General features: G+C 35.4%; 3 protein-coding genes across 3 annotated transcripts; 2 read left to right on the plus strand and 1 right to left on the minus strand.

The window, feature by feature from the left end:
- Positions 1-2,417: 2,417 nt before the first annotated feature.
- Positions 2,418-3,668, plus strand: LOC125815675 (elongation of fatty acids protein 3-like). Its single transcript, XM_049495204.1, has one exon. It carries the CDS (start codon positions 2,544-2,546, stop codon positions 3,369-3,371), a length of 828 nt encoding a protein of 275 aa, XP_049351161.1. The 5' UTR covers positions 2,418-2,543; the 3' UTR covers positions 3,372-3,668.
- A 332-nt stretch (positions 3,669-4,000) lies between these two features.
- LOC125815674 (pathogenesis-related thaumatin-like protein 3.5) lies at positions 4,001-5,426 on the plus strand. The gene is made up of 3 exons (XM_049495203.1): positions 4,001-4,066; positions 4,292-4,952; positions 5,153-5,426. Exons 1-3 carry the CDS (start codon positions 4,006-4,008, stop codon positions 5,295-5,297), a joined length of 867 nt encoding a protein of 288 aa, XP_049351160.1. The 5' UTR covers positions 4,001-4,005; the 3' UTR covers positions 5,298-5,426.
- Positions 5,427-5,865: 439 nt separating this feature from the next.
- LOC125815727 (uncharacterized) lies at positions 5,866-20,445 on the minus strand. Its single transcript, XM_049495273.1, has 11 exons — positions 20,185-20,445; positions 18,900-19,122; positions 16,710-16,857; positions 15,831-15,938; positions 14,313-14,476; positions 13,284-13,449; positions 12,893-13,029; positions 10,892-11,579; positions 9,190-9,302; positions 8,162-8,417; positions 5,866-6,301 (listed from the first exon to the last, which is right to left on the minus strand). Exons 1-11 carry the CDS (start codon positions 20,390-20,392, stop codon positions 6,014-6,016), a joined length of 2,499 nt encoding a protein of 832 aa, XP_049351230.1. The 5' UTR covers positions 20,393-20,445; the 3' UTR covers positions 5,866-6,013.
- Between the last annotated feature and the right edge of the window lie 147 nt (positions 20,446-20,592).

Here is a 20,592-nt window from a genome sequence, read left to right on the forward strand (position 1 = left end):
ACGCGAGAATCAAGGCTCGAAAACAACAACCACAACTTCATATCTGGCTAGGCTCAACAAGCAAGCAATATCATAGTTTCAAATCTGCCCGCAGTAAAGCAAAATCCGATGATTGAACGAGCTCCAAGCTCCGACCACACTAGCGTGCTAAATCTCTCTAATCTTCTTCATATACTTCCTCTATTGAATATGGTCATGGAGGAAACCCATTGTCATTCTTGGATGGGATTTTCATTGCAGTCAAGGATGACATTGATTGCTATTTTCATTCGAGTATTTGTTTAACTTCATATTTCCTCCGTAAATATCTCTGTCATTTTTAGCTGAATATTTTTCCCTGTTAAAAAGTGCAGGTGGTTCTAAATGGTTTCATGAGGTTTGCCAGGTGAAGGCAGATGGGGTTCTGTGTCAAAATTACGAAATAGTGGTGCAATTTTAGTAGGAAGGACAAATATGCATGAGTTTAACTACAAAATATTTGTTGTCAATTTTAGTAGTATGTGTTTCAATGGAAGAAGGAGATGGAGAAGATTAGAGAGATGGGTTTAGGGTTCTAATTTGATATAAATGGGTCGGGGTCGGATTAAAAGAGAAAATCGGGTCATTTTCTTGAAATTGGGTAATTTTAGTTGATTTGGATTTTACATCCAATTGAGGGCAAAGGGTAAAAATACCCCTCAACTTTGGACGGGTCGGGCATTGGGTTTAAAATGGGGAATGGGTCTTTTTTTAAATTTGGGTTAAATTGAGTCAATTTGGGGATTTCTGTCAATTGACGGGTAAATTTGGTGAAATTAGTAACGGGAGGGGTAAAAATAACTTCATTTTAACGGCGAGGGCATAGTCAAACAATAAACCAAAGTTGAGGGGGTATTTTTGACCATTTTCCCCTAAAATTAATGAGGAAAGAAGATATAAGTCATAATTTTATTCAGTGGAGAATAAAATTAAGCATATAATTGTTGTTAATGACTTGAATCCTCACTCGAATATGCTAATTAGTGCGGATTTTATTTAATTTACTCAAATTTCTTTACGTAAAATAAAATGAATAGAATAATAAGATTGATCTATTTTTAAAAAATTACAAATCTACCATTTTATAAATTTCAATTTCTGGAAAATTAAACAAATTTCATTCAATGAAGTCGTTGGAGTACAAACTTTGGATTTAACGGGTAATAGTTTTTTTCTTTTTATAATAAAGTTTAGCTCAAGTCATTAGTAGCAATAATATGCTTCATTTTATCCTCTGTTGAATAAAATTATGACTTACATTTTCTTTCTTCGTGAATTTTATTTTAAATCATTGAGGTTAAGGTTCTTCGCATAAGGTTAATTTGAAGAAAAAGTAGCGGAGAGAGAGAAACAATAGAAAAATTGCTAAAGGATTTAATTTCTCGAGGCATGAATTCCATTAATATAAACCTACGCTATATGTATTAAGAAAATGGACAAAGATCAAACCTAATAAGTTTTTGAATACTTAAAGGACTAAAATCGGTAAGTTTATAGTTAAGAGACTAAAACCGGTAAGTGTATAGTTAAGAAACCAAAGCTGATAAGTTTTTAAATAGTTAAAGGACTAAATCCGTTAAATATATAATTAAGGGACCATTTTAGACTTACTCCTATAGTTAAAGAGACTATTTATGTCATTTTCTCTCTAAAATATTGTGAATAATATTTTGTTCAAATAAAGATAGATTTAAGAAATAAAGTTGTAGTCAATTTTAAAGTATTATATATTAGGAATTTTTTAATTTTTACAAATTAATAAAAATTTAATAGCGATAATTTTAATTAAATTTCTAGAATAGTAATTAAAATTATTTGAAGAAAATAATAAACAATTTCAATTATTTTAATGAATGATCAATTACTCCCTTCATCCAATAGTTGTCCACTTTATAGAATCAGTAAATAATTTTACATTTATTTCCTAATTTACCATATCCTTAATTGTAGTCATTTTTCTATTACATTTTTCAAGACATTGTATCATTCTACTATAGTTTCTTAAGGAGTGTGCAAAGTCAATAGTGAACAAGTATTATTGGATAGAGAGAGTATTAATCCCCCACCATTTACTTCTACTTATCTATACTCTTTCAGTTCACTTTTACTTGTCACTTATTTATTAAATAAAATTTCACTTTATATCAAGAAAAGATTTTAAAAAAATCATGTTTTATCCTTAATATTAAATACTTATTTTTCAAGACACCATTTAGATGAGATAATTTGATAAAAATACTTATATTAATAATTATTTTCTTAATGAATGTGTTAAATTAAATTGTGATAAATAAAAATTAGCGGAGAGAGTAATATTTTAAAGAACCTTAGTCATCAATTTAAAGTAATATAGGTTAGGTACTATAAAAGTGACCAAAAAATAAAAAGCATCTATCCGAAGGGATGACGTGTTTCTATAGATGCCAAGTCAAATTTCCGAGTTGACCAATCTCTTTCTTATCATCTCAATTTTATCAAACAGATAAAAGATAAACCTCCATTGTCGCCGGCGTACGGATTCAGAAATGGAATCTCTCTACTCCACCGTTGAATACTGGCTTGTCAATCATCCAATCATCACCAATTTCGAATGGAATCAAACCTCCACATTCGGTTCTTCGCTTCTTTTCCTCGCTCTCACTGTCCTCACTTACCTCACTCTCACTTTCTCTTTCCACTATTTCCCTCTTCTCCCCACACTCTCCCCCGCCTCCCTCCGCTTCATCTCCGCCGTCCACAACCTGTTCCTCTTCATTCTCTCACTAATCATGGCCGTCGGATGCTCCCTCTCCGCCTTCCACCAAATGCCCCAAAATGATTGGACTTGGGTCATTTGCTTCCCGGCTAATCAGACTCCCCCACGTGGACCCGTATTCTTCTGGGCTTACATCTTCTATTTCTCCAAGATTGTTGAATTTGTAGACACCCTTTTGATAATTCTCAGTGGGTCTAGATCTAGACGGCTGTCGTTCCTCCATGTGTACCACCACGCCGTGGTGGTAGTCATGTGTTATTTGTGGCTTTCTTCGTCCCAGACTCTGTTTCCGGTGGCGCTTGTTACCAATGCTTCTGTTCATGTGCTAATGTACGCTTATTACTTCCTGTGTACCTTGGGATTTCGTCCATGGTGGAAGAGATTGGTAACCAACTGTCAGATTGTACAATTCGTCTTCAGTTTCCTGATCTCGGGTTTGATGCTGTATTATCACTTTACCGGGTCGGGTTGCTCCGGGATCCATGGATGGTGCTTCAATGCAGTTTTCAATGCTTCCCTTTTGACACTCTTCCTTGATTTTCATTCCAAAAATTATGCAAAGAAGAGGAAAGATGTAAACAAGAATAAGCTGTTGTGATTGCCCAATGCGCTAAGCTTCCACTATTGCTGAAAAGGACCAAACCAAAAGTATCAATTTGACATATCATTGATCACTAGATACATACTGCCTTTCGGATTAAAAGAGTAAAACGCTTCTTACCAAAAGTTTCTTTATTCCCTAAACTCGAATCAAGATCGAAGGATCATAAACTACTTATTCATTTCAGAGAAGTTGAATTTGTTTGTAACATTATTTTGTTGAATGAATGGAAATAGATTTAGCAAAATTCACCTTTTTGTTTATTGCTTTATTTATTATATTTTTAATGGGTATCAGCTTCTCTCGTAATACATTGTATAAATAAAGAAAATTTAGCCATCACGATTCTTACACACTTTTATTATTATATTAAATTAATAATCTTGGATATAAAAGCATATAAATAGTACAAGAGACAATTGTAAGGAACACATAAGTGGGAAAAAATGGTCGGAGGTAAGGAATCGTCTGATTTAAGGAAGAAGAAAGGAAGCCTTATTCCTCTAATGTTCACTCTCTTCTGCACGTATTCTTCTCTAACTTGAAATACATATATGTATATATAAATACTCACTTGTCTTTCACTTCTTTTTAACTCACAATTACTACTACTTAGTAGTGTTGCATATTCATGGCTTCTCACTTCACTTCATCTTTCAATGTTTGGTTTCTCTTGTTTGCTATTGCCTTAGGTATAACACAATATACTCTCTCTCTCCTTCTTTCACTCGCTTTATAATAAGATAGAAAGAAGTTAGCGAGGTAGCTCACCAAGTGAGCTCCTCAACCCTTCACCACATAGATAGAAGGATTCAATATCGTATTTATTTTCTCTCCTGAATTATGTATATTTGATATTGTAATTTTTTTAGAATCTTTTTTTATTTTTCGGATATTGACACAATTTAGTGTGACAGGGGTAAAATTGTCCGAGTGTACAAATATTACCATTATAAACTACTGCGTAGAGACAGTATGGCCTGGAATTACACCCAAGAACAATTTCAGTGGAGATGGTTATGAGCTGAAACAAGGCCAGTCTGCCGTCTTTACCGCCCCGGCCGGGTGGAGCGGCCGTATATGGGGTCGAACCGGGTGTGACTTTGACAAGAATGACAATGGCACGTGCCAGACCGGTAGGTGTGGGACCGGCTTAAAATGTCGTGAACCGGGTCAGCCTCCAGCTTCAATTGCCGAATTTACCCTTGGAGATACTGATTTCTACGATGTTAGCCTTGTGGATGGGTTCAACTTGCCTATAGTTGTGAAACCTGTAAATGGCAAAGGAAACTGCAGTTCTGTTGGATGTGACAGTGATCTCAGACCAAATTGCCCTTCTGAGCTAGCTCTCAAGTCGGACGGCAAGACAATCGCCTGCCGGAGTGCATGTAACGTCTTTGACACCGATGAATATTGCTGCAGAGGTACATTTAGTAGTCCAGTTTCATGTTTGCCTACAAACTATTCAAGGATTTTCAAGACAGCATGCCCTGTGGCTTATAGCTTTGCCTTTGATGACCCAACTAGTATCATCACTTGCTCTTCTACGGACTATGTTGTGTCATTTTGTTCTTCAAGGTAAACAATTCTAATCCTTCTCAATTGCACAATTTTGCACGCACTCTGACTATTCCACCAGCACAAGTATAGGATAACTCTGTCCATCAAGACTTGAACAAATCGAAGAAATCACCGAGCATTTTTTTCCCTTGTTTGGTTTTAGACTACACACTTGGATGCTCTTTTGCTGATTTAAGATTCTCTGTGTTGGATAACAGGAACCAGAACCAGACACAGTGCACAAATCATGGCAAGAATGTGACTTGTAATGGAGCATATGGATTGAAGTCACTCTTTAAAACAAGACATTTACTGATGGTTGGATTGACAACAGTGATAAGTCTTGGAGGATTGATGTTTTGACAGAAATAGTACAGATTCTTATCTTTTTGAGCACCTTCGCAACTACATTTACTTTTCTCATTCATATAGGATTTTGATTGCATTTCCTTGTCTTTTGAAATTTTAATCACTAGTGTGAAAACATCAAAATTTGGCCATTGACCCAAAGTGCATAAGCTTCTAATTCTCAGCAAAACTGTATGTCTGGGATACTGTTCTTTTATGCTTTGAAAGTGATAAAATTCCAGCAACCCCCCACACCACCACCACCACCACCACAAAGAAAAAGGAAGAAGAAAAGAGTGTAATGAGATCACAGGAAAGAAGTGGCTTCTATGGTAACAACTTCTAAAAAGGCCATCTTCAGCCAACGAATCTTAAAAAGGCCATTGACGAAAACAAGACATTCTTATGCTCTTCCTCCTTAGCAGACGATACCTATTGCCAATACTAAATAGCAGTCAGGATTTTTATCTATTTTTCTTGATATGATGCATGGATTAAAAACCCCCAAGAGAAATTATTAGACGGATATATATATTATTTATCATATAAAATCAATCACATTATGTTCCAAGAAACAAAACTACGAAATCCCACCCAAATGATACTGTTTTTAAGGGCAAAAAACTGTTTCTGCTTCAATCTTCGATCCGTCACACCTGCTGTAACCACCTACTATAAAGAAAAAAGGAAAAAGAGAAAAGATAGTTACCTAAAAGAAGATTTACTATAACCTACTGCTTTAACTGTTTCTCTGATTTTACTCCGTCATTGATGGACTCCTTTCTTTGGTTTGGTGCATTGGACTCATCACCCTCGAATGGTAGTACAACAACTGGGGTGGCTGGCACTGTTTCCCACCGCTCCTTCAGAAAGCTCATGAATCTCAAAACCATTTGCCTTCGGAACGCGAGTTCTCGGGTGAATGCATCAGAAATCAGGAAAGCAGCTATATACTTGAATGGAACAATTAAGAGAATGGTTGCACCAAATAGTAGAACCAGAGCAACTTCCATCGTAATCTGACAAAGGTTATGAAAATTAACTCAATTAAGTAAAAAAAAATATAGAGTATTAGAAAAAAATTAACACTACAATCCAGAGGTGCAATCATACCTAGCAGAGTCAGCATTAAGAATTAATTGAGCCCCTAAATTAATTACCCAAAGTAGACCATACACAGAGAAACGGTTTGGACATAATCTCATCAAACTCAGAACATGCACAACTGAGCCCCTAAAACAATTAAAAGAGATCCAACATAATCGAACATTTTCAAAAGAACTAATTTTTTTTATTTTTTTATTTTCAAAAGAACTGATTGTTAGGTGTGGTGCAAGTTAGGGGCTCGTGAACTTTTTTGAGTGTTCATGATCTCGAATGTGATGAAGTTTCAAACGAGGGCGGGGGAGCAGGAATTGACCCAAACAACTCATTTATCAAGTTTAAACATCCATTTTTTCTTTCTTGCATATCTAGTCAAATACTTAAGATAAATACAAATGTCTAATGATCGATAGATCCTACTTTCTTTTTCTTTTTAAGAAAAAAGTTTTTATTTTGGGTTTATAACTTAACAGCTTTCTCTTAGTCTTTCTAGTTGTCCCTCCAAAAATAGAAGATGGAAGAGGAAATATTCAAATAGATATTATTATTTTTTGAGAAGGTAACGATTTGTATTATAAACCAGTACTTATGTAGTACTGAAAGCCCCTTTACAAAAACGTACGAAAATCTAGGAACAAAAACAAACAAGCCTAGCATGATTCTAATACTTCTAGGATTGCTTCTCAATCTACAGGGGAACTCTTTGTACACCAAAAACATAATAACAGAATACAATCTGTTTTGATCATTTGTAGGGATCTGCTTCTATCCTCAAAGTTTCTAGCATTCCTTTCTCTCCAAATGGTCCACCAGATGCATGCTGGAATTGTCCTCCAATATTCAAATAGATATTGTCAGAATGAGGGTAAGGAGGGGGATATGACGAGAGGGTTATTGGCTTTAAATTAGGCAATGGGAGTTGTGAGTAGTCAGCACTAGGGATAGAGCAGCAAGTGGTTGGAGGGATGAGGAAGGTTCTTGAGATGATGAGTGGATCTGGACAAGGGGACTAGCTGTATTTTCACTGATGCCCATCAAGAATGAAATGATCTTAAAGAAAAAAGAACCTTAAGAGTTCGAGTATTCACTAATTAGTATGCTAAAACCACAGAGAAGGGTTAAAGATTAGCAAACAGATTTTTTCTTTTGTTTTGTTTGGTAACGGTTGTGTGCAGGTTAGCGTGTGCGCACCTCAACAACTCAACTGGTCTTTGCTACCTCTCACCGTAGATAAATCTGCCTACCGGCTTAGGGAAAAATTCACATACAGTTTTACCTATTGGGTTTGAACCAATTTAAATAGATCAATTGAATAGGACAATATTTACTTCATTACAGAAATGGAGTGAGAACATTAAGAGCAAATTGCATTTTTGTTCAGAATGAAAAGATATATCACCTGAGCAACCACACTCTAGGACATGATAATATACTAGAAGTAGTTCCAACTGTCCACCAAATTTTTTGAGGGAAACAATTGATTGATGTCTCTGCTATTAAGGAGGGAATTGAGAGGGTTCACATAATCTATCTCCTTTACTTGTTCTAATATCTTTTCTAAGTAGCTATCATGAATCAAATAATTGAAGGCATATACTCTTGATGGGGCTATTAAGAAGTATCACACTCCTAAGCTATTCTTAGCAGTTCTTAGCATGCATGTCAGTAGCACACATCTTAAGCCTATCAGTGGCAATATTTTTCAATTCATCCTTTGGCCACTGAAAGTGATAAGAGACCAGTTTATGGTGCAACCTGGGTTAGATTGGAAGTACCTGAGGTTGGCCAGCAAGAATAATTGCTCGAATTTTGAGCAGCGACACATTCAAGCTCTGCAGATACTTTTCAACTTCACGCAAGGCCTCTTTAACTGCAATAATTTTCTGTAGTGTGTTTGATGGTGGTTGATCACGTATGGTTACTTTTCCAAAATATCTCCCAAGCCGTCCTTGTTCCTTGAGCCCCTTGAGTAATAACATGCCAGCAGCCAAGCCCATCAACATTGCTGGTAAAATATAAGATAGCATATTCCTGATCCCAGAAAACTGAGTGTCAAAAAACTCAATGTAATTAAGAAAGATAATTAACCACACAAAGAATAACTTCAGGAGCATGCTCAAAAACAAAAGTAACTAATTTAACAGTCAGCAATAAATTACCACGATTCACCCTTATTATGTATAGATATTCATGTGTCATACTCACTTCACATTGTACATTATCCTTCTTTATTTTACATGGTAAGTGAAGATAGTATAAATATATACAGTTTAGTTAGGTTCTTGAACACTGTACATAATCCTCTAAAACAACACAGTATTTGAAACTTATACAATGTTATATTTTTTCGAATACGCAAACATTTAAGAGTACAACACAATGTAGCATTTCACATGAACCTTCCTGCAAATGGAACTCTTCACTCTTCAGTATTGTATATGAATATGATTTTCAGAAGCTGGTTAATTTTAGATGACAAAACTGTGAAAATCATTTGGGATGTGTTTAGAATGGTAACTTAAACAGTCTCTTTAATTAGCATAAATCTAACAAAAAGTTGCCTGCAAGATAGCAACAAGCCCAGGAGATTGCAAGTTCATATGGTTCCAGAAAAGATAAAAATCATGAAGAACAGTGGTGAAATTTTCTCCAGAGACAAGTAAATATTCATTTGGACTTAGAGGTCATATATGTATGCTATAAAATGCTTCCACATATATCAGTAAACATTAACGTGTACAGGCAAACCAGATACTGATGGTCGATGCAAGTAAATTTCACAACATACCACAATGCACTTTACCTGAATATAATCGTATATGCGAGTGCAAGAGAAGAGGCAGTTAATAGGGGATCCTCCCAATGCCTAAGTTTCTCAAAGTTTTTTACCATAACTGTTAAAGGAAACACAAGTTCCTGCCAAGAAAGGGGAAGAAAATTAATAATCAATATTAATAATAAAAGAATGAACTTGTAGAATTAGAAAAACACAGAGAACATACAACAAGGCTGAAGTTGTAAACCCAAGAACATAACAAGATGTTTTAGCAAATTTCTTTCAAGAAAAAATGAAAAAACAATATCATTAGTAGTTTCAATATTCTCAATAGATAAAGCGTACAGCGGCACATCCCTTTCACATCAAGCTCCGAGTCCAGTCTTCTTCCACATAGTCACTATGTAGAATGTCAGATGACTGTCATAATCACAATTATTCCTATTTTACAAGGAAAATGTGTCAATGGAAGTCTTATAGTCAAGTGGTTCCAAACAGTACCTCCTCCCAGGCCATATGCCAATTCATCAAGGTTGGTTGAGGCTCAAAATATCCACAACTTAAGACCATCGATTTATACTTACCTTTCAAATCTTAGTACGAGCTTTTGAGGTTGTTTTCTTTTCTTTTAGCAAATCATGGTTGGTCTTTTTCCTTTTCCAAATCATGGTTGAACTTTTACCCTTTTTTCTTCTTGAAGGGAAAAGTAAACCCTGGTTAGATGTTGTGTCGCCATGGTCTAACCCCCCACCAAGTGAAGTAAAGTCCTTGAAATTTCAGTTCTAAAGAAAAGAAAGAAGAAAAGCTGCCTGATTTTAAGCCATAACCACAAGCACATCGTCCATGAAACAGTAACAATAGCTATAACTAGTGAGACTTCTATAATTATTTTTTAAAACTTTATAAAGGTTGTGACTTGACCAGTTCGTGTGCACCTTCATTATTTCACTGGCTAACTGTATCTTCCCATAATACAGGTATTGGGTAACTCTGTCCACAAGACTTTAGCAATGGAAACCCTGACCTCCGTCGGTCTTTGTTCTAACTCCATCGACTGCTAAGTCACGCCTTTGGGTACAAGTGAGGCTTCTATAATTTTGCCGAGCACAAGATAGTATCAACATTTCTGCCTATCTTGGGCAAAACAAAATAGCAGAAGTTTCAAGTAATCCTAAGCAACTATAAGTGATGATTTTATACAGAAACAACAAGTGCTGCAGGGCATTTTTCTACTTAACGATTCTCGATGCTTATGGCAGGTACCCAGTTTGTCTCCTATATAGGACAATAAGCAAAATAAGGACTTAGATGGATCACAAACAATGAAATACCTCTTAACACTAAACTCCGGGCAACAAAGTAGCAAATTCTAAATCAAGTCTGAGCTTACATTTGAAGAATATAAAAAGTTCCCTTCAGATATTAGTTAAATTTCTTTGTATTTCTATTTTTTCAAAAATAACTAAAAAAAAATTATAAAGGTAAAGTTGTATTCTTCAGCATTTCTAATTTCTAATTTTAGTGCAAGTCCTATCAGTATAGCAATCTTACAGAATATAACATGCTTATTTTGCCCTAACTATATCAGAGAATTTAAATGTTTAAACGAATTACCAAAAAAATGATTAATTATTCTGGAGTTACGAGATGTATAAATGCAGACTAATTAATCCAAAAATCAGAAAAAATTGCAGACAGAAACAGCAGAAAAGGAAAGGGACAAGATAACCTTGAAAAGGTCGATGTTACTAGGTATCCCTTCAATCATTGCCGCTTCAATTGTGGCTTGCGTTTTCTCTACTACTTGATATTTATCTCTACATATCAATGCTGCTTTTTCCATCAAATTCATATCAGCAACAACAAGATTTTTACTGAAAACTATTCCCCGTTTCGATCGGGGGTTCTTCCAAAAAGCAAGTGAAGCACTAGAAGCCCATGATGGAGACTTCATCCACTTCTGTAGGTACACACTTCCATCTATGTCAAACACATAACTACTACTTTCTGTTGCATCATTCGTGGATCCAGGTGATCCCCCTGATTGATAATCCTGATCAGTAAGTTTTGCAATCAATGGTCCACCCCAACAATTAACTGCTAGAGTTTGTAAAACGATGTCACCATAAGGTGCATCTTGCAAATATGAGAACTGAACCAATTTAGTTGGATCCTCCAAGAGCTTTCGAGCATATTGAAGAGCCTGAAGTCTCTTAACAGCATTGGTAGCATACGAAATTGCTCTTGCCTTCCCTTTCTGGGAACCATAGACATTGTATACTGATTGATCACCTTCCTCCGGACCAAATTCTCGTATGAACTCGTATAAAGCAATTACTTCATTGATGCATGCATACCACACATCCCGTCTCATTTCTCCTCCAAAGTCGACAAATTCTAATATCCATGTATCTGACCTGATATGAGTACCATAAATTAGAACATAATATATCAACAAGCAATTTTTATCAGCTAAAATAAAAAAGCTGGATATTTCATATAGCAACATCCCATTCTTAATCAAAACATGAAACACAAGAAATTCAAAATAAAAGCACATAAATTAAATGATAACTTGCTCTCCAGAAAGATGTTGCAGGGAGAACTTGACATCCAAACAAGCTACAGAAGGAAAATAAACGAATAGAACAGAAATCTTATGAAACTTTACTTCCAGTCAGAGGACCTGCATAGTCAACTATAAACACGGGACAGGACAAATAATTTTAGGATCAACAAGTCTAACATGCAAATCTAGACTCCAATCAAAGTATGAAATTTGCCTGCATTAATTGGGATAAAGAAGAAACTTGGGAAGATTTCTATCCACAAGGGCGAAATGAATTTGACAAAGTACCTAATAAGATAAATCGAGAGATATAACGATTCAGATCAGATACAATTTACTAGTTAGTCATATGATATTTTGGTGATTAGTTACCGTACTTCCTTTTAAGATTGGCATGCATATGTGAAACTTGAAGTTAGGATTAGGTGTATCAAATGGGCAGGTCATTAACCCCTACAAATGTTACTTTGGCTGAAATGGGCAAAATGGGCTGAACAATGGTTCATATAGTCCAACCCACCCAACTCTTACTGAATTTTAACTTTTTTGTTTTCTTATAATTTGTTTAATTACTTAATAAGACATTTTTGTTTATTATGGCTATATATAACATATCAAAAGAAAAAACAGACAGATGCTTTGACGGGTTATCGACTCCTCACCACACTCTTAAAGCTAGATGTCTTTTTATGGTTATTCAGTTGGCAGAATTTAGCCCCTATAGATTGCCCAATTAACTTGTTGGATTTTGGATTTCTCCTTCCCCCTTTGTACTTATTGCACCTTCTTGATGCCTATAATATAAAAAAATTTACTTCATCAAAAAAAAAAAAAGATGGTTGACACAGGCAATCTCTTCTTGTCTCTATCAGATAATGAAAATGGTCTATCCTAGATGTGATAAAACAGGAAGAAGTGTAAAAGTGAGCACTAACTTTTAGAAAGCTATTTGTTCTAAGGATGGAACTTTGTTTATCTGTGATCTTTAAGAACCTGAAACAATTGACAGGTGGCCATTAAATGTATGTACTGTCATGCAGTTGTGGGTCTAATTTGAGGCTCTACTTAAGGCTTGGGAGATGCCAACAAAAGTTCTATCCAAAGTAAAACAGAAAGGAAATAATATAGTCCACATGGAATTGGTTGGAGAAGCTTACTCACTGAGGACCTGAAGTGACAGATACAGCAGAATCTAGAAAGTCAAAGCCCAGAGGCCCAACTCTTGTTCTCTTTATGCTTGAACCTTCTCCTGTAAGATCCAATCTTGATGTATTTCTTTTTCCTGTCAAACCAACTGCCTGCAAGACAGAAGAGTCTATTATACAGTAAGTAATGTACAAAATGTTCAGCTAGCCAAACCCAATGAATATCATTATCCAATTGCCTCAATTTTCACAACTTGAAAGGAACTACCAACTAAAGTTTACACTCGAGAATGAAGAAATTGCATTACAAGAAAGATATTTCCATCAACAGTGATGGGTTAAGAACATCTCATGAGACCTTTACACAGTTCTTTGGAAATTGGAAGTATATAGTTATTAATGAGTACCTCAAAGTAGAGGGCCCTATCAGTCAAAATTAGTTTTCCAGGCCATGCCATATTATTCTCCCATTTAAGAACAGGGTGTTTTCCGCCAGAAGCAATGCACAAGATTCTCTCGTTATGGAGCTGGGAGAGATCTTGAAACTGGTATGACTTCCGTCCTTCATGCACTCTAAGAAGAAATATCAGAAGAATTATATTAGTAACTTCAAGATTACAAGCTTAGTTAAGAGTTCTCATCATAAATAGAAATCAACCTTAATAACAAAATTTTCCCCATTACTGAAAAGGATAGAACTACTACAAATACTAATGAACTCAAACAACTAGAATGTTAAGACAACAACAACTACTACTCCTCAGTCCCAAACAAGTTGGGTCGGCTATTTGAATCCTCACTGACCATGTATCTCCATTTAAGTTTAACTCATGTCATCATCATACAAAAAAAAACTTGAGTGTTAAGAAAAGGAAAGAAATATTCAGAGGCTATGTATTCATATGAATGCTAAATACTCTCCCTATTCAGTTTTATGTGATAAGTTCACTTCTCATAGTCAACAACAACATACCCAATATAGTCCCACAACTGGGGTTTGGGGAGGATAGAATATACACAGACCTTACTCTTAGTCTCTTAACTGTCAGGTAGAGAGGCTATTTCCGAAAGACCCTTGGCTCAAAGAAAGCAAAAACACCACTTACTTCTCATAGTCAAGTGGAATAAATTTTACATGGATTTAATATTTTATTAAAAAAAGAAGAAATAGTTACTCAGTAGTATGACAATCTCTTATGGGATTGTATTAATTTAAATTTCAGGAAACAAAAGTGAATAAGAGTATGCATTGTCAAGAAATCCTAATACAGCATTGGATTTGTCAAATTAGTAACCTGTATATTCTTATGAATTATGATATGAATTATGATGTTTTGTGTATGTGAGCTGCTAATCGACCATAAATTTGAATTGCGCAACGATATGCACATAACATACTAGAAGAAACTTTTGTACTCAAAAGAGAGGATGCTTACTTGAGAAGTTCACAGATGTAGGTGGACCATGAGGTAAATGAGATGCCCCGATCATTACCAGCAAGAGCTTTGAAAAGGTTGTGTGCTGTTGTCCAATCAGCTATACCAGCAACAGCAGGAGCAATACGAACAAAAGCTTCTTCTCCAACTAGTCTCCTCTTTAGCTTCAGCAGAAACAGATACATTTAGGTTTGACTCATATATTTGTGTTCATAGTAAGAACTTCTCAGTGAAGCACAATCATGAAACACTTAGTTTAGAACAAATATAACATATGAATAATGGAGAAGCCACTTTTCCAAGCTTGAAACTATTAATATCCTAGCAGATCCGGGAGAGCTTTTTATTTTGATCGTCATGGAAGCAAATTAGTATACATGGAAAGCAAAAGTGAGGTCTGCACTACATATAACTGAGAACAAAAGTATTTTGCTCCTCACAGCATCCACCTCCAGCCTCTCCTTTCCATCTTCTTAATTCTCAGCAATTTCTTTTGTAAATTTTAATAGTTAGATAAATATAATTGTCATTGATATTGCCACCAAGGAGTGTCCACCCTATATATCCTTCAAAGATACAAAATGGTTTAGAAAAAAGAAAATGAACTAGCCACTACACAATGCAATGTCCTTACACCAGCCTGAAAATTGACCCAGAGATAGAAGTGAATATAGCAACTACATCTTCACTTTCATATTTAAGACTATGTCAAGCATTTCCAGTTTATTCACCCTAAAATGCATTCTTATCACAGCAAAGGGATTTTATCATCCACCGTTTTACAGCACATTTACCCATAAACTATTCACTGTTTCAGTCGTAGGTTTAAATGTTTGAGATTGTTCTTGGAAAACAGCAAGCATCCTCCAAAAATTGTACTCTGTTTAGTGGGAAGTTTGTTAAAACTTCAATAATCGAGTTTGATCTGACTGCACAAAGGGAAAAAAGACTTTTTTCCTATCTTTCCTGTTCAAAAGAACATATTGTTGACAATGTCCCAATCTATCAAATCCAAGTTAGAAATCCAGGGAGCACCACCAGAAAACCTCAGCTTAATTGATTAAGTTTAATAGGCATCTTTACTGAAATAAACAAACCATTGAAAGAATAGAGAAGGTTGGCATATAAAGAATAACCTACCCTCTTTCCACACCACAAGAACAAACTGAAAAAAGAAAAAAGAAGGCAAAAAACAGAAAGAAAAGACAGAATATATGCCGATTCTTGGCAGAAGCACGATGATTAGAGGTCGAAGATGATATCAACTGACCATATTAGTCCTAGCGCATAAAATCACCAGAAATCTATCTTCTTTGACAGATCATCAGAAGAGTGATATAAGATGCCATAAAATTGTGAGTGATGATATCTTATTTACCCATCAGCTGTCTTTGAAAATGCATCTACAGTTAGACTAACAGCTTAACACTAACAGCCTAAAGCCAACAACCTACCCTTAAAGTGGCCCATGTCACATACAACCTATCATCTACAAGATCTAAAGAGCGGAGAAAGAACCTGGAGAGAATGCTTCTCTGCAAATTTAACTCGGGAATCTCCTCTACTCCTATATGGTTGCTCCCACGCCAACATAGTTACGAAAATCAGTCTCTGGAATGCAGGTTCCTGCAATCACATATGAACATATTAATGAATGAGTAAGAGATAAATCTTAACTTTTACAACTCATCCCTATCTGAAAATATTGAGTTAATATTTCTTTTATGCAAAATTGTAGAGAGACTTTAAGCATGGAAAGAAAAACTAACTGGAAGCATTCCTATTCCTAGAGGACCTAGGAGAGATTTCATGGATGCTATCATTGTTTTACTTCTCCTCTTCCATAATCTGAAAAGTTCAAACCAATATTTACTGATCCGACTGCAACTTTCAGATTGTGCTGAATCGACGGAATAGCAAAAATTTTTCTTCATCATAAAAGACACAGTATCACGCAAGATATTGGAAAAAAAAACTGTCAAAAAGATATTGATTTTGTTTTTATAAAACCAAAACCAAAAGTAGAATTAAAACAGTTTAACATCCACATCAAAAGAGATGAAGACTAACAGGATCACAAGGTACTTCACTTCATCCAAGAGTTACATGTTCTATTCTTCATTTTGGATTTGTCTTCTGTAGATCACCCACAGCAGAGACCACTCGAGGAATAGGGTTCAAAACCATACAAGAAACTTTTCATGATACTCTAAAGCTAATAAATGGAAAATTGGGATCTCCTTAGTAGGATTGGAGGATGTGGGATAGAGGAGTAAGCTGAGCATAAGACTCTCTGAAAAGAACTTCAGTTTCATAAAGGAAAAGAATACATGTTATGCTCATAAGAAAACAACTGATGAAAGACTAGAAAGGAAACACGTAGTTAAGGCAACAAACCTTCAGGGAAGGATGAAGGATAGAAGTATCCTTTGACAGAAACCTAAAGCAGCAGTATTCAACCAAGCTGCGAGCATCACTATGAACAGATTCAGGAACAAGTGCTTTGAATATCTTCTGCATTTTCTGCCCAGTCAATCCGTTCATCCTGCACATCTGTCATAAGTCATATACAGGTCCACATTTTAATTTAAAAACATATATTTACTCATCATTGGTTTGTTGGGCATTGAAGCTAACCACAGAGGGAAACATTGGTAAGCTCACGTCCACAATTTTAACACTCAATTGCAAGAATAACTACCTAAAAGGAGCAGAGGCTGCAAAGACAAGGATGTGCAAAAGTGTCAAAAGATTTTTGAACCTAACTCCAAGAGTATTAAAACACATGTTTCACCATATCATGATCAACTTTTTAAGTTTATTACATTTCTTCCTTAAACCAATTAAACTCTCCCCGCTCCATTTCCACCCTCTCTACAATAGCAATAACAACTACTCTCAATCCAACCTAGGTAGTCATCTACATGAATCCTCTTATCCACCGGTGTTCCATTTTAGGCACATTTCATTCTAATACCACTAAGTTTCTTTTAGGACAATTAAGGGTCTTGTAAAATTAGAGACCGGTGAGCCCATCATCCCCGAGTTCTGAAGGTTGTGCAGATTTCTGTCATAAAAGAAAAAAGGGTTTCTAAAACTTAAAGTTCTCAAAACATCACTCATCCCTAAAAAGACATTAATCTCTGGCCAAACTAAACAAACTCCTGAACGGCACCAAACCAATTATAATGTACCAACACTGAACAAATCTTTATCTTAACTAGTCGGTATTGCCAATGTGAATCCTCTACTTCTTTTTTGTTCTCTTATTAGTTAACTATGTATGGATTTCAAGAGAATATAGGTATTTTGAGACAGACACCCTCCACACTCCATGATTTTGTGTCTCCCTTATTCCCTTATAGTTTTATCATCCTAGTTTTGTATATATAGAGTGGGGTATTTGGATGTCTACTTAGGACAATGACCAAACCAAAAATTGTGATTAGGATAGACTTCGAAAATTCCCTCATCAAGAAGTTTTGCACTCCTAACTAGTATTTCCATAAGACGCCCAAGTTTGGGATGTGCTTAAATGTGCCACATGATGAGAGGTTAACATTTTTTTACCCCCTCCATCGCATTTTTTTTTAATAAAGTAGGGATGATTTCATTAAATAGCATCAAGAAGATGCAAACAAAATATTACATGAAAAAGAGATAGTGTCTGCTTCTATGCAAAAGCTAGTCTATACTACGGAGCAAACACAATCCAAAAAATGATCACAGCTAGATACACGGGCCTAATTGAGCCAACAAAATAAGTTCAATAAGCACTTAACTTTAAGTACGGAAGTAGGAGTTCAGATCCCATCCAAACATCTACAATTTTTTTCATTCCATGTGCACCACAAAAATGGAAGCAGGCACACCATTAACCAAGTTTTTTTGGATGGATTTTCCAACTCTCCATGAATACCAGATTTCATATGCTTCAAAGATACAATTAGGCAAGACCCAGGCTTCCAAAAACAGGGAAGAACATACTCCACATTTCAGCTGCTACAGTACAATGTAGAAATAAATGTGCAACTCTTTTAGAAACTTTCACAAATTTAAAAACTGTAAGTACTTTTTGTTCAGTACTTTAATATGATGTTTTCTCCGTTAAAAAAACATTGCATGTGTCGCCTTAATAGCAACTACCAATTTTATTATTTACTAGTCAAATGAACATTTTGAATTTCATGTCCAATCAATGGTTCACCTAAACTGAAATGCGGGAGAATTATCATGAATCTGACTAATCTAAGAAAATTAGTCCGAATACATAATTTGCCCCTGACCTTGAGGCCAAATCCCTGTGACACACCTTTCCAACACAGAAAACTCTTTACACACCCAACTTTCCCAACCTTTCGAGCACATGCTCAGCAGACATAAAGAGGCAGACTTCTTGATATGAGAAGATATCCTAAATTACCTTAAATCTACTGGGGAGCTGCCTTTTTGGCAGGATATTCATCACAGCACACAAGGACCCAAAAAATATTTACAGCAGGCACTTCCAAGATAGACACATAAAATTAAGCAGTTTGATTCAGAAATAAGTGGTTCCAATTATATGAGACCATAAAATGTACTTACCTGCTAAATTGCTCAATTGAAAGAATGGCAGCTACAGAAAGATCACCATTCGGTGTTTGGCTATCAACAGTCTGTTCAGCCATGAATACTTCCTCCATATCTTGCGTATCATCATGAAAACTGGTTCTTTTATCATTTACAGTTTTTACCAGTGGTGAAGTGACTTCATTCCAAAAGTTCTGTGTCTTTGACAGCCAGTGATTTACTGATTCTTGTACTGTACCTGTAAGGAACCACAATATACTTTAGAGTATTCTCAGGCAAGTGGGACCAGGGCTTGAAAGTGTAATTGACTTCAGCTTTGCAAATGTTCTGGAGAATATTCATCATCCATTATCTAATTGATACTATGATTTAAGTAAGAAGCTCTCACTTTGCTCCCTTGAAGAAGTGGGATTGGGAGACTTTGTTACCACCAATCCCACCGGTAAGCTCCTACTTCCTTGAAAAAAATTGGGGGCACAACCTTCGTGAGAACAATATGCTCCAATATCCTTATCCTTGAAAATCTAACTATACCTCTTCATCCTCCCGTTCCTTTCTTCATCGTGCATTGCACTAGTAGTTCTAGCACTATTATATTGCATACAGAAGCTCATTCCTTCATCTCCTTTTTCAATTTCAAACTCTTGAAAGAAGTCTTAGCGATTTCCTGGATGGTTTAACTAATTCGACAACTGTGTAAGAGGAAGACTAGGGTGCAAATTCTAAATATATATATTTATTTCATATACTGGATAGGCCATCACTACCAAGCACAGTACAATTCATTCTACACCACCTCGGCGATTCAATGAAATGAATCCTGAATCCTGAATCTTGAATCTTGATTCTTGAAGCCTATTATGGATAAATTGAATCGTTGGTTTATTATATATCATATGGCAAATTAAAGCTCTGTTTTATAGGATTTCCGAATTTCCCACTCACTCTTAAGTAATATAGAAAGTCCCAAACCAAACTAAACAAAAGAAGTTGGACCTAACTAAACGAATCTTGAAATCTTGAATCATACATAGTAATTTTTTTTTACTTAAACCCTATAATACATGGAACGAGCAATAATAAAGAAATTGAAAGAAAGGGTAAATTAAAGCTCTGTTTTATAGGTTTTCGGAATCTCCCACTTACTCTTAAGTAAACATAGAAAGTCCCAAACCAAAACTAAACTCAAGAAGTTGGACCTAACTAAACAAATCTTGAAATCTTGTAATTTTTTTTTACTTAAAGAAATTCAAGAAAAGAGCAAGACTAAAGAAATTCAAGAAAAGGGTAATGAACTTACTGGCATCAATATCTTTGAACTTCCACTTCCTATCACCCCCAAGATTAAACCTGAACTTATGGTCCGACGAAGAAGATGATGAAGAAGAGGAATTGTTGGTGCAGCAAAGAGTCTTGAACAAGAATGGATGATGAAGACGGTGATTGAGTCCACAAAAACCTGATGAAGAACTTACTAATTCTACTCCAACAACAACTTTGCTGTGCATCTTTTTCAACTTTCAACAACAATTCTCACCATTCTCCGATAAATTTGATTTATTTTTTCTCTTTTTTTTTGGAGAAGACGGTAATGTTAGGTTGTTTTTCTGTCTATTTTAATTTTAGGAGGATCTGAAGTCGAAATAATTAATAATGCATTTTACAGATAGTTACACTTATTTATAACTTCTTTCAACACTTCAAGTTT

This window comes from Solanum verrucosum, unplaced genomic scaffold (assembly GCF_900185275.1).
Source record: "Solanum verrucosum unplaced genomic scaffold, falcon-dt-bn FXZP01000261.1, whole genome shotgun sequence".
NCBI classification, from domain to species: Eukaryota; Viridiplantae; Streptophyta; class Magnoliopsida; order Solanales; family Solanaceae; genus Solanum; species Solanum verrucosum.

Coding starts and splice junctions, on each gene's coding strand:
- LOC125815675 (XM_049495204.1), top strand. CDS start 2,544: ATGGAATCTCTCTACTCCACCGTTGAATACTGGCTTGTCAATCATCCA.
- LOC125815674 (XM_049495203.1), top strand. CDS start 4,006: ATGGCTTCTCACTTCACTTCATCTTTCAATGTTTGGTTTCTCTTGTTT. Junction 4,067..4,291: donor CTTGTTTGCTATTGCCTTAG/GTATAACACAAT, acceptor TTAGTGTGACAG/GGGTAAAATTGTCCGAGTGT. Junction 4,953..5,152: donor GTGTCATTTTGTTCTTCAAG/GTAAACAATTCT, acceptor GTTGGATAACAG/GAACCAGAACCAGACACAGT.
- LOC125815727 (XM_049495273.1), bottom strand. CDS start 20,392: ATGCACAGCAAAGTTGTTGTTGGAGTAGAATTAGTAAGTTCTTCATCA. Junction 11,580..12,892: donor TCTGTCACTTCAGGTCCTCA/GTGAGTAAGCTT, acceptor TACTCATATCAG/GTCAGATACATGGATATTAG. Junction 6,302..8,161: donor TTCTTGCTGGCCAACCTCAG/GTACTTCCAATC, acceptor AACCTTTGTCAG/ATTACGATGGAAGTTGCTCT.